The sequence below is a fragment of the Seriola dumerili genome, unplaced genomic scaffold (genome assembly GCF_002260705.1).
Source record: "Seriola dumerili isolate Sdu_G_001 unplaced genomic scaffold, Sdu_1.0 BDQW01000393.1, whole genome shotgun sequence".
NCBI lineage: Eukaryota > Metazoa > Chordata > Actinopteri > Carangiformes > Carangidae > Seriola > Seriola dumerili.
The window spans coordinates 296,542-311,711 of NW_019174648.1; the positions used below are offsets into that span (position 1 = coordinate 296,542).

Here is a 15,170-nt window from a genome sequence, read left to right on the forward strand (position 1 = left end):
GAAAATCTGGTGTAGCCTCTTAAGGAGAGTGCACATGTTTTGTAAACAGGCACAGCCCGGCGAAGCGGAGTAATCCTCTGATAAGCTTTTTTTTCCCATTTTCCCTGATTATCCAAACACTTGTTTCATAAATTCTTTCTCAACATTTGGCAGATAAGTTAAGATTGCACTATAATTAGTTTTTCTTGTGCTATACCATGTGTTTTGTAAACACACTGCCCAAGTACTCACTGGGGGCCCACCTACCTACAGTTTAAGAGCCTGGATTATTGCTAATAATTATCACTCAAATATGTAGCGAGGGAGGAGTTGGCGCGTTTGTTTTTCACAGCTGAGTGTTAGTGGTTAAAAATGAGTGGACGGGGGCGGGAGGGTGTTAAAATGGTGCGAATGTAAGTGTTTATGTGCATGTGTGTGTGTGTGTGTGTGTGTGTTTAGTGTGCCATACACCCTGGGTGGTTGTTCAGTTCAAGAATAGGCGTCGTCAGGGGCAACCAAGCAAGCTGAAATTACCGACCTGTTGCTTTTGAAGTGCTTAATGGTGAGAGAGGCTGCAACAGGCGATCTGGAGTATGTACGTCAATGTATATGAATCCACTGAACTTTTTTTTTTTTTCTTTGTTTAAACGTTAATGATTAATGAACCAAACTCCTTCATTTCCACCTCAGTGTCACAATGTTTCTCCCCCTTCAGTTCCCCGTCATCACCACCCACCGAACCCCCGTCTCTTATCTCACTCTTTTCTTTTATAACTTTTAGTCAGACCACTCATTCTCATCGAGCTCGGAGTCGTCGTCGGACTCGCTGTACTCCACGGCGATGCGGCGCGATAGGATGGTGGCCACGTCGTTGCCCACAGGCTCCCTCTTGGCCTCCTGCTCCCTCTGCTCCTGCACCTTCCTCAGCTGGATACCTGCAGGGGGGAGGAAGGAAGGATGTAGGAGGGGAAGGGACCAGATATTTAGGGCCCCTTACCAAAGCTTAACAACAGAGATCAGGTGTTATATTTGGTCAATGTACAGTTTGGATACTGTATCTGCTTGTAAAATGTTTTAACACATGACATTTGGCAGTTAAAATAGAAACATAAAAATGCATAAAAGTTCCCATATTTGACACTTCTCCAGTGTTTTATTTGAAGTGTTGATCCATAAGAAGATATATTTCTGGTTTTAAGAACCAAAAACCATCTGAGTGTAGTTTTACATCTCCTCTCTCAGGCTTCTCTCTGGTGCTCAAGTAACAGCAGGTCTGTGAGCCAATCAGAAGAGCTCTGAGTGTCTCCTCTGATTGGCTGACTGTTTTCTGAGTGATTTAATAAAAATGTTCCAGATTTCAGGTAAAACACTGTGAGAGGTGACTGGCTCTTTGTGACATCACAAAGTCACAGAAGTCTTGATGGTTCGTATGCATTTCTCTGTGGACTGAGCACTTTGATACTTTCGAAGTATTAATATAGAACCTGTTTTATTATCAAACAACACATGGAAATCTCATTTTATACAATATGGGACCTTTAATAAGTAGCAAAAACAGCATGTATAACTTATAAACTTCAATCTTGACCTTAAAACATACAAACCTTTACACACACACTTACCTCTACGTATGGCGGCCAACAGGTCGGAGCGGGCATCGCTCATCGGGATCATCCCCAGCATGGTGGACTTCCTCGTCTGGGGCGCCGCATCCGCAGCCGACTGGCCCACAGCAGCATGTGGTGGGGATGGGTGGGCCGGGTGGCCAGCAGGGGCTCCAGGCGGAGGAGGTGGAGGGGCGGCGGGTGGCGCGCCCGAAGGCGGGTGGGAGGGAGATGGCACGTAGTTGGCCGGGGGAGGAGGAGGGGAGGGGGAGTAGGGACGGGCGAGGGCAGAGGAGGCGGGGGGCACGGCGGAGGCGGCGGCGGCAGCGGCGGAGGGCGGGACTGTGGTTGAGTCGAACGCCGTCTGGGCAGAGGGGATGGTCGGAGGAGGTGGGGGAGGGGCAGGTGGGATATAGTACTCTGGGATGGTGGAGGGCTGGCCACTGGTGGGAGAAGGACAGAAAAGAAAATGCGGTAAAGTTGGTGGTAAAAGTAAGACTTCATAGGTCTCACATCCCATCATTTGTATGGGTGTCAGGTCCAGGTGAAGTCATGGAGAGACATTTAGAAAAGGTGAGAGGACTCCGTTTTAACATTCAAAGCAGCAGTCGGTTGACATTAAGTCGGCCTTTATAGTTTAAACGTCATGTTTCACTTTAGTTTAGCAAAAAGGCGAAAGCAATGAGACGGTGATTATGCGGTCTGGACTTGTGCTGAACTCAAACCAGTAACGACGTCCATACCACTTAAAGCAGCAAATCAATAGACACAGGAATAAGGAAACTCTGCTAAAGCACGTTTTAGCCAGAATCAACACAAAATATCATATAAATAGTAGGAAATCAAAGTTTAACACCATCAAATAAATAAACAGACGGATGAATACATTCAAACATCTAAAATGGCAAACTTACGCGTGACCTGCCCGGTAATCCTTAACAGACGGCTGCCTCGGCCCGTTAACCGTTGGATCTCCGCCAGGCTGGATCCCGTGTCCAGAGGGGGTCCTGCCCAAGGAGGCCACGTGTCTCCCTGTCCCCGCGGCCGCTCCGGCCCCTGGGGGCTGGTTGGCTGGCCTGAGGCCCCGATCCAGTGACTGAGTCTGGGCTGCGGCGCTGAGGTGATCCCTGGCGTGGTGGTCAGTGGGGTGGGCGGCGCTGGGGGCCTGGGTTGAGGGGTGGTTGGGACTTGCTGGGTAGGAGTCAGACGCCATTGATCTGTTGGAGGGAATGTGAGTGGGGTGGTCGTTGAAAGGCATGTGCTGTAGATTTAAAGGCTACAAACAGTACAATATACTGTAGGTTTCTGTCCTTCATTACTATGGCAACAGTAAGATAATTATTGTACTTATTCGTTTCATTTTTTAATCTTAACCTTTCTTATAAAAGGTTTGGATATACAACAGTGAAATCCATATGAAATATTAATTCATATGCTCTAACTTTCCATCTCCAGAAGAGGGCGGCAGAGAGCTTTAAACGCCACAGCCAGCAGCTCGGTGCTGCTTAAATCTCCATCTCAGTTTAAAGGTGTGTGCTTCAAAGTGTGTAATTGTGAGATACTGAGTGGTTGTGTAACAGTACTTGCACATTGTATACCGTTCATAGCTTTTTAAAACTGAGGGGAAAACTGAAAGTCACTTGTTTTTTTCCCACTTGTGTTGTGTTTATATATTCCCACTCAAGCACTCATGTCAGGTGTTGGCCCTGGGAGGCCACTCAGCGTAGGCAGTGATGTGCACATGAGTGTTGTAGGGGTAGATCGTCATGAGGCCACAGGACCTTAGAGGATAACCTCACATAAATAGGAACAGCTTGTGTGTGTGTGTGTGTGTGTGTGTGTGTGTGTGTGTGTGTGTGTGTGTGTGTGTGTGTGTGCACCTGCTATCAGGGGACAGGGAGCCTTCAGAGGACATGCCGTGGTAAGGGGATGGCGTGAGCCTTGCGTCTGGTCTGAACTCTTTGTCGTAGGCGAGGACGTTCCACTCCTGACGGCGGTTACGAGCCTTACGCACCTTCAAAAAGACAGAATATATTTTTTCATATGACATGTTTTTCATATTTTCATGCTGCAGTTACAGGTAACAATATGCAAATTTGGTGTTTTCTTCTACAATTCATGTCTCTTACCTAATGAGCGACATAAGTGACAGTGTTGTTAAAGTTTAGACAGAAATAATTACATGTGGTAATGACTTTATATAGCTGCTGTATCTCATTAGCATTCACTTGGAGAATTAGCACAGCTGCACCTCTCTAACACGCCATTATAGTCAGTGTTAATAGACGATGGAGAGTGTCTTCACTTAGGTAAATGGCTTCAATAAACTTTTACTGTAGATGGTTTTGGAGTGATGAAAAGTTCTCCAAACTGGCAATGACCTTGACTGCTCTTCGATCTTACTCTATAAAAGCCGAGTTCACTCAGTTCACTGCTGGCTCACTGTGCCAGACTTCTTTCTTCTCAGGGACAATATACACACACTGCAATTAGCTGATGTCTAGAGCCAGTGTGTATGGCTGTTGTGAATAAAACTGAGGTTTATTTGAAGAAGAAGAAAAAAAAACAGTGGCACACATCCAAATGAACTTGGCAAAATTAGATTTTTAAACTTAGGATGGATAACTGAGACCATTAACATTGTGCAGATCTTAAAGGTTGTCTGTCAGTAGAAATGAAAAAGCAGATAAAAAAAGTGCAGAAAGTCTATAAAACAAAGCTTCTTAATTTTGGGGTCAGCACACCAGGTAGGGTAGTTATATATATCGACAGCACTATGGAAGCTATCGATAGGCTAATAATGATGCTGATGCTAATGCTAATGCTATAGGGACATATATGTCATACATTACATTTCTGCATGGGATTATCATAGTTTTTAATTGTTAATTCCATTGTTAGTTTTAGAAGGAGGTCCACCAAAGGTGATTAACTTAAAAATAAAAATAAAGCTGAAATCATTACGGACCTTCTTCACCTCTCTGCCCGGGTCCTCCACCTGCCTCTGCTGCTCCTAAACAGAGACAGAAAGAGACGGATAGAGAGAGGAGCGGAGAGAAACTCAGCCATCGATTATTGATTTCTCTCATGCAGAAGGGAGGGGAAAAAAAAAATATGCAAGACCCCATCACCAGCTCCTTCACACAGAGCCTAACACACACACACACACAGACACACACACACACACACGTCTATACACCACCCAGTCTCCATAAGAGATATAACACCGACACACACTAGACGACAATGGACAACAGAGCCAGAGCTTCTGAAAACACGGGACGTCAACCAAACCAAACACAGAGGGTTGGAGAGAGGGTGAGGTGGCAAGCTAACGCAACGTGACACACATGGACACAAACAGAGGGGAGTGTGTGTGTGTGTGTGTCTGTGATTCATTGTTCAAATACATCCACTGACTGTGTCGTGTTTATGTGCTTCCATCCATGTCTCTATGTGTGACTGTGTGTCTTACCCGTGTTCGTACGTCCGCTAGAATAGGTGAGCGTGTGCTGTGTGTTAGTGGGGTGTGCAGGGGTAAAGTGAGGGAGGGGGGGGGGCAGGTTAGGGGTCGGGGTTGTCTTACAGAGATGGACAGGGGGCTCCTGGGTGGGGCCTGTCTGGAGTGGGGCCTGTCAGGGTGGGCCGGACAGCCCTATGGAAACATGGGAGAAAGACAAGCTGGTGCGTTAGACTGAGCAGAGGAGGAGGAGCAGGAGGAGGAGGAGGAAGAGGAGGAAGGGTGGGGTGTGTGACTTTGAAGGCCAGGTAATGCTACAGATCAATTAGAAAAAAGGAAGATGAAGAGGAGGAAAAGGTAAGAGAAGGATGATCCATCCTCTTGCAGCTGAACTTCCTCTGGTATTCAAACCTGTTATTTCGCAAGAGTGAAAACTACTTTGTTCTTACAGGGATTTTGTTCTGCAAAGTTTCCAGGTTGACGGGAGGGAACAGAAAAATGTGAGCAGTATTAAACAGAACAGAAATATTGACAAAAGTGCAGCAAACACATACAGAAGCAGCTGTTCAGGGCTTTGATGGAGAGAAGTGGAGCATTTTTAATCAAAGGGGAAATACTGCTCGGACACGTTTAATCATCGATGCCAATTAGCGTGATGGAAATAAACACCTAGTGTCTGTGCAAAAGAGCTTCACAGCTGAATTAACTGGGAAAGACACAACGGATAAAAATGATGAAACCCCAGTTTTCTTTCACTTGGACTGAACAAATATCTGTGGCTGGACCCTGAAACTGAAGCAGCTAAATGGAATCCAGCCGCAATTCATTTTCATTATTTAAACTGCTGCTTTTCCTACTGTGAGCGGTCAGGACGCCTGTCACAACTGGACTGTTATAGCTACAATATTAAACAGGGGCTTTGTATAAATATAGTTGAATTGGCCACTTCTGAACGACTGAACCCGAATGAAACTTTAGCACTTTAGCATCATTTAGCATCAGCGGTGCTCCAGTATTTCATTTGGCTTCAGTTGTTCAGAAGTGGCCCATTTGCATCCTGTCCTAATCTGAGAACACCGCCCTCCATTAGTGGAGAGGCTGAAGCACAAGAGACTCCTTTTTATTACCTTTGTATAAATATGTTTACATAATTGTTCACATCTCATTTCATTAATGTGATTAACGTATGAACTGTTAAGAGTTGTATTCCCCTCTGTCTCTGGATAATGAGCCCGCCCAGCTGCTGCTGTATCAATAACCAATTACACAACAAAGCAAAGCTAAATGGTGAGTACAGTAATAGGAATGCATCAAATGAAATAACAGCATAAAAAAGACACAACTCGCCAGGAAAAAAAAACAACAAAAAAAAAAACTGATTAGCAAATTAAAGCAGATGATGAATCTCTTTAACTGTTCTGTCGCACTCTTGTTGCACACATCCAACCCACAGCATGTGCACGGTGACAAACTTGTGCTCACACATTCACACACAAATGGACTCCACCAGCACAAACACACACACACACACAAACACACACACACATCCATACCTTCTGCCGCCTCTTCTCCTTGCGCTTGTCCTCGGTGGCCTGCAGCATCTTCTCCTTCCACAGGTTGAAGAAGTAAGACGGGTCGGTGTAGAACTTCAGCGCGTCCTTCTTGTCGTCCCTGGGCGGAGGAATGGAAAGATGGCGGGTGAATTCGGGGAAATAACAGACATTCAGATTGAGATAATGGAGCAGGATGTGCGAGGGTTTTAATCCCAGATGCAACAAAATGTCCATACTAATTTATTCAATCGCTAATGAACCCAGATAATTAGCTGGCTAATGTTTGTTGAACACCAGAGTTAATACAAAAATTATACTAATTTAATCACCACAGGGATTTTGTGTGTTGGGATCCCGACAACAGAGAATGAATTAGAATAAGATAAGTGACTGGTTTGTGATTGTTTATGAAGAAACAACATGCAGCCCAGTGAGAAGTGACCTCAGGCCTCTGTTCCTCTGGAACTTAGTGAGTTTTGTTATAAATGGTTTCTTTCATTGGCTCTTTCTGAACAGCTTTAACATCTGAGGGTTTCTGTTCATACTCTTGCTTAAATGGGTGATAAACCGCTAGTGGCGAAATGTGATCAAATCACACATTTAACCAACACAAAACAACAGTTCTTATCTTCTAATAACAATCCACACGGTTTAAAGTTAACGGAAGTACTTGGTGGTCTCGGCAGAAGATCAACACTAGTGTAGGGGATTTGAACGTAACTGAACACAATTTACAGAAACAGATTTTTCGAATTGTTTTTAATGAAGTGGAAAAACACCAGCAAACTTTTTTTTTTTTCATTGCAACGAACCCTAATGCTAAATGCTTTCGCTCCTCGGTCTGAGGAAGAACAGCGCCAAAAACCGATGATGCACAATGTTGTGTTCACTAATATGATACAGTTAGGCTAAATCACTGACCTATATGGGCTGAGGATGTTAAGTGGTGGAGGTTTATCGCAGCGATGGTACATCTCCACCACAGGGTTGGGGACAGAGGTCCGCGACACCACCTGCTGGTCCTGGATGGTGCTGCTCTTAAAGGCCTTCCTCATGTTGATGTCCTGCAGGGAGACTGGGAGCAGAGGAGGAAGAGATTTAGATGAGTGTTTACAGTCGCCTAAATGCGGTAAAATGGGCAGAATCAGTCACTGTGTATCCTCAGTGGTGTTTGACGACATAATCCCTAAAAAAAAAACAAAAAAAACAGCTGTTTTAACTCTTTAAGTGTCGGCTTAGCAGCTAAATCCTGAACGCACGGCAGCGTTCTCTGCCCTCTGGTCAGAATTAGCCAGAATAAAGCAGGGGAATATCTTTTATTAGTGCTGTTTGTTAGTAGACATGAAATCAGCCATGACACGGCTATTAAACTACAAAGACTGTGCCACCGAATTCAGCTTCAGTCATAATGAAATGGTCAAAGAAAGAGAATTAAATAAAAACAGCATTTCTGGGACAATTTGTAGGTGATTTCTGGAAGCTATAATTTGGATATTTCTATAATAACATTTGGACAAAGGATATTATGGCTGTAAGAGGAGAGTGTAATTTGATTTTCCAGAGCAAAAATACAAGAAGATGCATTTTCATCAGATTTCCTTTGTATTTACAGAAGAAGAAACAGTTCATCTGTCCCTGCTTTCTTTTTATTCTTCATCCTTCATTCGCCCGTGTTTCCAATGCAATAAAAGCTAGATAAATGATTAATTATGTCAACCAAAGACTTAATTTACCCATTCCCCCCCAAACACCGCTCTCCACAAATAAAACAGCATGTGTTGTTGCTGCTTACACAGAGGCTATTAAACACTTGCTTATGGCAGTTTCGAGCACTCACACACCCTCACAGTCACTCTGGTGTGTGTGGCTTTGACCCTGTGATTTATGGGTTTTATGGATTTTGTTGAAAGGCATTCTGGGAATGTGGGGAAACTGCCTGCAGAGGCTGAAGTACCGCAGATGAAATATCACGAGGCAAAGTTTGAAATTTAGACACAAAAAATGATTCCTGATTTAACACGGACAGTTTTGTATTAATTAATTTTCTTATAAAATATGAGACAGAAAATGAAGACATCATGTCATATTGATAACAGCATCTGCACTTGTGTACATACACAGTATAGATACTAGAGACAGCCTCCATACTGTGAACTCTCTGATACATATGCATACAAACACACACACACACACACACACACACACACATACAGTAGGTGATAATAGGACAGCAGGGACAGATTAGTCTTAGAGCTTGTTGCATCAGCTTAACAAACATCACACACACACACACACACACACACAAAGCTGTAGGGGAGGGGTGTGAGTGGGCTTACTGTATGTGTGGATGTAACAGAGCAATATAGAAGATGTGTCTGTGTGTGTGTGTGTGTGTGTGTGTGTGTGTATGTGTGTGTGTGTGTGTGTGCTGTTGGTACTCATAAAGTCTCTGTGTTATGCAGCGTGTAGGACTGTGTGATAATGTGATTTGTACACGTATAACAGGAACCTGTGTGTGTGTGTGTGTGTGTGTGTGTGTGTGTGTGTGTGGAGAAAGAAAGAGAGAGTGAGAGACAGAGGAAATACATGTATGTGTGTCAATCCCTTAACCCCAGAGGAGATTTAACACAGCTGCAATGCTATCCAGGATCTACCAGATGGCTACACACACACACACACACACACACACACACACACACACACACACACACAAAATCACGCATGCACACACACACACATCAGTCCAATATATAATAAGGTTAAACCGTGTCAGTGTGAGATATGTTCTGACCAGTGATTTGCTTGACCGCCTGTGTCATGTATGTGCCTGCATGTGTGTGTGTGTGTGTGTGTGTGTGTGTGTGTGTGCGCAAGTTATCAACAGCATCAACAAGGTCAAAAAGAAAGAGTGTTTTAGATTTAACGTCCGACTGCAAAGACTTATTCCTGAAACACTTAAGAGTGATTGACTATTTGATCTGCTTGCACACGCGTGTGTTTGTGTGTGTGTGTGTGTGTGTGTGTGTGTGTGTGTGTGTGCATGCATGTGCGTGCGTGCAGATTGTGCAGTCAGAGCACACTCCTGTCTGCTCGGTGTTTGATCATTCCCTCCTACGCTTCTGTCCCTGCGGCCAAATGAATAATCCACAAAACTAGCAGCTAATGCAACTTTCATTCAGACACATCTTCAAAGAGACCTCTCGCTCTCTCTCTCTCTCTCTCTCTCTCTCTCTCTCTCTCTCACACACACACACACACACACCCACCCCCTCTCTCTTTCTCTATCTCCTTGTGTTCTGCCTCTAATCTTTGTTACCCTCTGACTTTAACATCCATCTTCCTCTCTGCACATTTACATGCGTACAAATATGTTGACTACTGCTAATAACCAGATTAACGTCATCAACATAAACAGTCTAATTAAGGGACTTACATGGTTTACAGTGGCCTGACTCAACCAGTGACATGAGAGCAGCTTTCTACAGGAAGAACCTCATTAGTAAAACCCAAGTAAATGTGCGCGTATGAAACGAGTGACCGAGCTTGAAGAGCTCCTTCGTGCAGATTCAGTTCGACACGTAGAGCACGATGTTGCTCTGCGTCGTTATTTTCCCATGAACAAAGTGTGATAATGCGATTCTATTTCTCGCGAATCCCCAGCATGCAAAGCGAAACAGCGTGCAGTCTCTCCACATTCACATCAACTTGAGTCTTACTAGTTCACGTCCGTATGAGTTCCTGAACAGCAGCGAGCACAGACGACAGAGTTAAGCCTAATTATGGACTGAGCTTATTAAGACAGTTTGTGACTTTACACAGGACAGAATGGACACCAGTGATATTTTTTATTTTGCTGATTATTTCTGATTTATTTTCTGAAAAAATTCCTGATTATTTGTTGCTGTATGACAGAAACTCATGACTAGAAAATACATTAAAATCATTTTAAGATTGTAACTTTTGATACTCATGAATTGATTTACTCAACTACTTTCACATTTTGTAATTGTGATGTTAAATTTTTACAATTCTTTGAATATTTTAAAGCTTTTGTAACATAATGAGGACTATCGTTTAGAATAAAACATAAAATTATATTATGTTATATATTCAATCCTCCCTTACATTTCCTGTAACAGTTCCTTGCTTCCTTCCTCCCTACCTTCATTATTGTCCCCTTCTTCATTTCTAACCTCCTCTCTTTTTTCATCATTTCATTCTTTCTATCATGAAACATTCATGCTGTCGTTCATCCTGTCAGCTTGGAGAATACTGACGGAGGGAAACAAGGAGATGGCAGGAGTGAGGGATGAAAAGGTGGTGGAAAGAGGAGAAGTGAGGAGGAGTGAGGTGAGGAACAGATGAGTGACTGCGTGGTAGGAAAAGAAGGACAGACGAAAGGTTTGTGTGTGGGAGGAGGAGGAGGCATGGAGATAGACAGAGGAAGAGAGAGGAGATGAAAGAGTTTGAGCGGGGGAGGAGGAGGAGGAGGAGTGGGAGACAAAGAGAGGAGGGAGAGGAAGAGGAGGATGAGACGGAGGACTGCTGAGCTTTTGCTTTTCATCCTCGTCTGTGCTGCTCGGCGTGCTGCAGAATGACTAGGCAGTATCAGCCAGGAGGGAGGGAGGGAGGGAGGGAGGGAGGGAAAGGGAGGAGGGGAGAGAGGGAGAGAGAAAAGGAAACACTGGAGGAAGGGAGGACAGAAGAGGGTATGAAAGAAAGTGAGAGAGTTTGAAAGAGAGAAAGAGGGAGACAATGAGGAGGAAGCAATAGAGAAAGAAAGGAGGAGAGAGGATAAAGAGAATAGAGAAAAATAAAAAAAGAGGGAGAGGGAGGCGAGGAAGATAAAAAGACATGAAAGGGGGAGAGAGTGAAGGAATTAGAGAAAAGGAAAGGAAATAAAAGGAGGCAGAAAGAAAGACAGGAGGGAGGGAGAGAAGAAGATGGCATGAGAGAAGGGAATGAAAAGAAAGGAAGCAAGAGAGAGAGAGAGAGTAGGAATGGAGAGAATGGGGGACATAAGAGGAAGGAGGGAGAAAATGGAAGTGGAAAAAAAAAAAAGAGCGTGAGAAGAGTGGAGAAAAAGACGCAAAAGGGGTGAAAAAAGAGAGGAAATAAAAGAAAGCAAAATGAGAGAATTATGAGAGAGGGAGGAAAGTGGGAGGGGGAGAAGGAAGGAAGGAGAGATAGAGACATAAGGATGAAGCAGACAGAAATCAAACAAAGAGTGGAACAGGTTGTTGTGTGTGTACACACACACACACACACACACACAGCCCCTACCTTCCTCCACAGTGGAGTCGAGCTGGGTGACTTTCACAGCCAGCTGGTCCACTCTCTCCTGCAGGCTGCTCATCCTCAGGTAGAAGCTGTTGGCTTCATTGAACAGTTCTCCGAAGATGTCCTCTGCATGGCGACCTGCACGGCAACACACACACACACACACACACACACACACACACGGTTAGATCTGATATTGTCACTTGTTTTCCCATCAGTCTGGAGATCATTTCTCTTTCATCCCAAAATTCACACTTTCACATTCACCAGCTGAGCTCTGCTTCGCATCTCAGCATTTCATATTGGCTGCTGAGGAGAAGCAGCACGGCAAAGTCACACTGAAAGATGTTTCCCAGCCTGTTGCAATTCAATTGTGGCACTTTCAATTGGCCACAATTGAGAGACGCTGTGGTATCTACTTTATTTATATTTTTCAGACGTTAACCATTGACGATAATTGCCCTTTGCTGCATGTCATCCACAGTTATGGTCAGGTGTTGGTGCTGAAACCTGGAAAATTTTGAAAGACCAGAGGATCGATAAGCTCCGACATTAAATCTGATCTTAATTTCTTTTTTTCCTCTTATGAGTAGCAGATCGATAAAAGTAGTAGTACCGTTAAAATCTTAACCATACCCATCCCTCGTTATGGTGTCAGGTGTTTGTATTGTGTGTATCCTTGAGGCCTAACAAATATATATTGAGACATTTCCATCCTCAAAAGCCAACAATTATTTTCATTATCGATTAACCTGCTGATCACTTTCTTATCATTAAATCGTTCTGTTCGTGCTTTAGTGAAACCTGCCCATCACGACTCTCCAGACACCAAGATGACAGAGTGAGAAGCAAAATTCTCACATTGAAGAAGCTGACGGCAGCATCCTGTGTAGTAGCTGATTAAATGTATGTTGCTCAACTAATCAATTAATCAACTCGTCTTTCAAACTCTAAAGCCGATTTTTAAATATTGTTTTAAAATCCATGTTTGAATCAGCTTTAATTCTTCTTCCTCGTCCTTGCTGGCACGTTGCCATGGTTGCTGGCAGCACAAACTGTGAAGGTGCATGAAGCTGTTGGCACAGATGTGCACAGGATCACCACGTCCTTGTGCACGTACATGCGCATCCCTGTAGGTACCAAGATGTACGTGCATGAGATACAAACAAAATGTGGATCTGCTTATTAAATCATTGCTAAACTAAACAGCGTACCTTTAATTTAATTCTGATGAGGCATGAAACGTTGGTGTGGACGGGAACGGGAGAATAGTTACCTTCCTCACACGCCACAGCTTCCTGCCACATTCATGTTTGAATCTCAATAAGAAACCATTCTTACATTATTCAGACATCGACCGGCCTTCTGTTTGCAGAGGGAGGCAGGTCCAACAGCAGCCTTTTGTCCAGGATAATGACTTTTACTTGGAAGTAAAACTGCTCTCTTGGGCAGGTTAAACAGCAGGAATGTGGGTTTTATGTGGGCTGCACAAATTATTATGACTTCCACCATCCTCAGTGTGACACAGGCCAAATAAAAGTGTCTAAAAATAGCCCGACAAAACAGAGGAGATCTATGGACAGAAATTCATGGAGATGGAGGTCAGCCGATGTGCTTCCTCCTCCTCTTCCTCCCCCCTCTGTCTGTCTCAGCAGGACAGGCTTCCTCCTGCCGTGCACCTGTTGGACTGAATACTTAAGAGGTCCTTTCTAGCTGTGAGAGAGCATGTGTGTATTTGTGTGTGTGTGTGTGTGTGTGTGTGTAAGCACGACAGAGTTAGGAGGTACAAATATTTAAATTTATTTACAGATACAGAAATGCAGCCTCCCTCAATGACGCCGCCACCTCCAAACCGAATGAAACACACACTCATATACACAAACACCTGCTGCACACCCTCAATGCCTCTCTTTCTCTTTTCCTCTCTTCCCTTTCTCTTCCTCTCAGCCCACAACATGACAGATGGAGCAGAGGCAGAGCACTCACTCATTCGCACTGAGCTGTCGCTGAATTCAATTTAGCTGCTGACTGTTAATCAAATTTAAATAGCTTCTTTTTTTTTTTTTCTCCCCACATTCCCACTGAACGACCTCTTTCCTGGCGTAGCTTGATCTCTCCTCTGAAACACAGCGATCATCAGCTGGGATTATGTGCCTTCACACGTATGAATCGCCTGCACAGGTTTCCTATGAGATGTGTAGGGTGATAATATTCAAGCGTCGAAGGGAAGTTAAGGATGCATTGATCGTGATGGCTCTGGACCCTGCTAACTGCTAAATACTGACTCATAGCAGGTCAATTTTTACAGCTGAGTCACAGTGAGCACTTTTGCAACGTGTTCGTGTGTGTGCGTCCGTGTGTGTGCGTCCGTGCGTGTGTGTGTTATTGTATCAATAAAATTTCCCCTTGGATTCAACCTTTTCCACATTTTTTAACAGGCTCCATCCAACACCTTGTCAACTACACTTAATACTGATCAGCAACTGCTGATATCCATCTAATCAGCTTGTGCAGACATGGCCTAGTTCACACCGAACACTTCACACGTCTTGAGTGATGTGTCTGCAGGAACATAGCTCTGAATTCATTAGTTTTAGGTGTGACTGCACTTAAAATGCAAAAGGAAGACAGAATGAGATCTCATTGCTCACAGCAAATTGAGAGGTTGTCAGCCATGTATGCGAATGTGAGATCCATTGTGCTAATGTGCAGGACTTTCTTTTTTTCTTGGGGTTTCTGTCCAGGTAGCTACAACGATAATGTTCTCATGGCTCAGTGTAAATGTGTGTTTTTAGCCATGTTTGTTGGTGTGGCTCTCTAGGTAGCCATGTTTGTTTGTCAGAAGCAAATGTTGTGGTAAAAAGTGAAACAATATCCGCACACTGGAGTAGCAAATGTTACCATGCTAGTATGCTAAACTAAGGGAGGGAACACTGTAAACATTATCTGCTAATTATCAGAATGTTACATTGTCTTTGTGAGAACTTTAGCATGCACCCGTTAGCATTTAGCTCAAAGCCCCACTCTGCCTCACTGTCACTAGCATGGCTGCTTAGGGCTCTTAAGGTCTAGTCACAACAAAAAGTGAGACAAATAAATTATTCTGCAAAATAGTTAATACTCAAAACTTTGTGGTGTAGTGATTAGCTGCAGGATTAGTGGGTTAACTGCTGTAGCTAGCGAACTAACTGCTAACTCACTAGCTGGTCATGGTTCTGCTTGTCTGTCAGAGATTCTGGCATTTTGTCCAACCTCCCTTTTACAAATCCATTCATTATATGATTTTAAGAATTG

The 15,170-nt window shown here is 43.8% G+C and overlaps 1 protein-coding gene across 1 annotated transcript in view; it reads right to left on the bottom strand.

Annotated features, from left to right (window-relative positions):
• Positions 1-756: 756 nt before the first annotated feature.
• The window catches only part of LOC111233479 (wiskott-Aldrich syndrome protein family member 3-like), a 32,828-nt gene continuing 18,414 nt past the window's right edge, over positions 757-15,170 (bottom strand). The window contains exons 3-11 of the mRNA XM_022761301.1: positions 11,880-12,014; positions 7,518-7,671; positions 6,597-6,714; positions 5,170-5,238; positions 4,552-4,596; positions 3,464-3,597; positions 2,498-2,800; positions 1,602-2,026; positions 757-914 (exon numbers count right to left, since the gene is read on the bottom strand). Coding sequence (XP_022617022.1) covers positions 757-914; positions 1,602-2,026; positions 2,498-2,800; positions 3,464-3,597; positions 4,552-4,596; positions 5,170-5,238; positions 6,597-6,714; positions 7,518-7,671; positions 11,880-12,014 — 1,541 coding nt within the window. The remainder of the gene's footprint in view (positions 915-1,601; positions 2,027-2,497; positions 2,801-3,463; positions 3,598-4,551; positions 4,597-5,169; positions 5,239-6,596; positions 6,715-7,517; positions 7,672-11,879; positions 12,015-15,170) is intronic.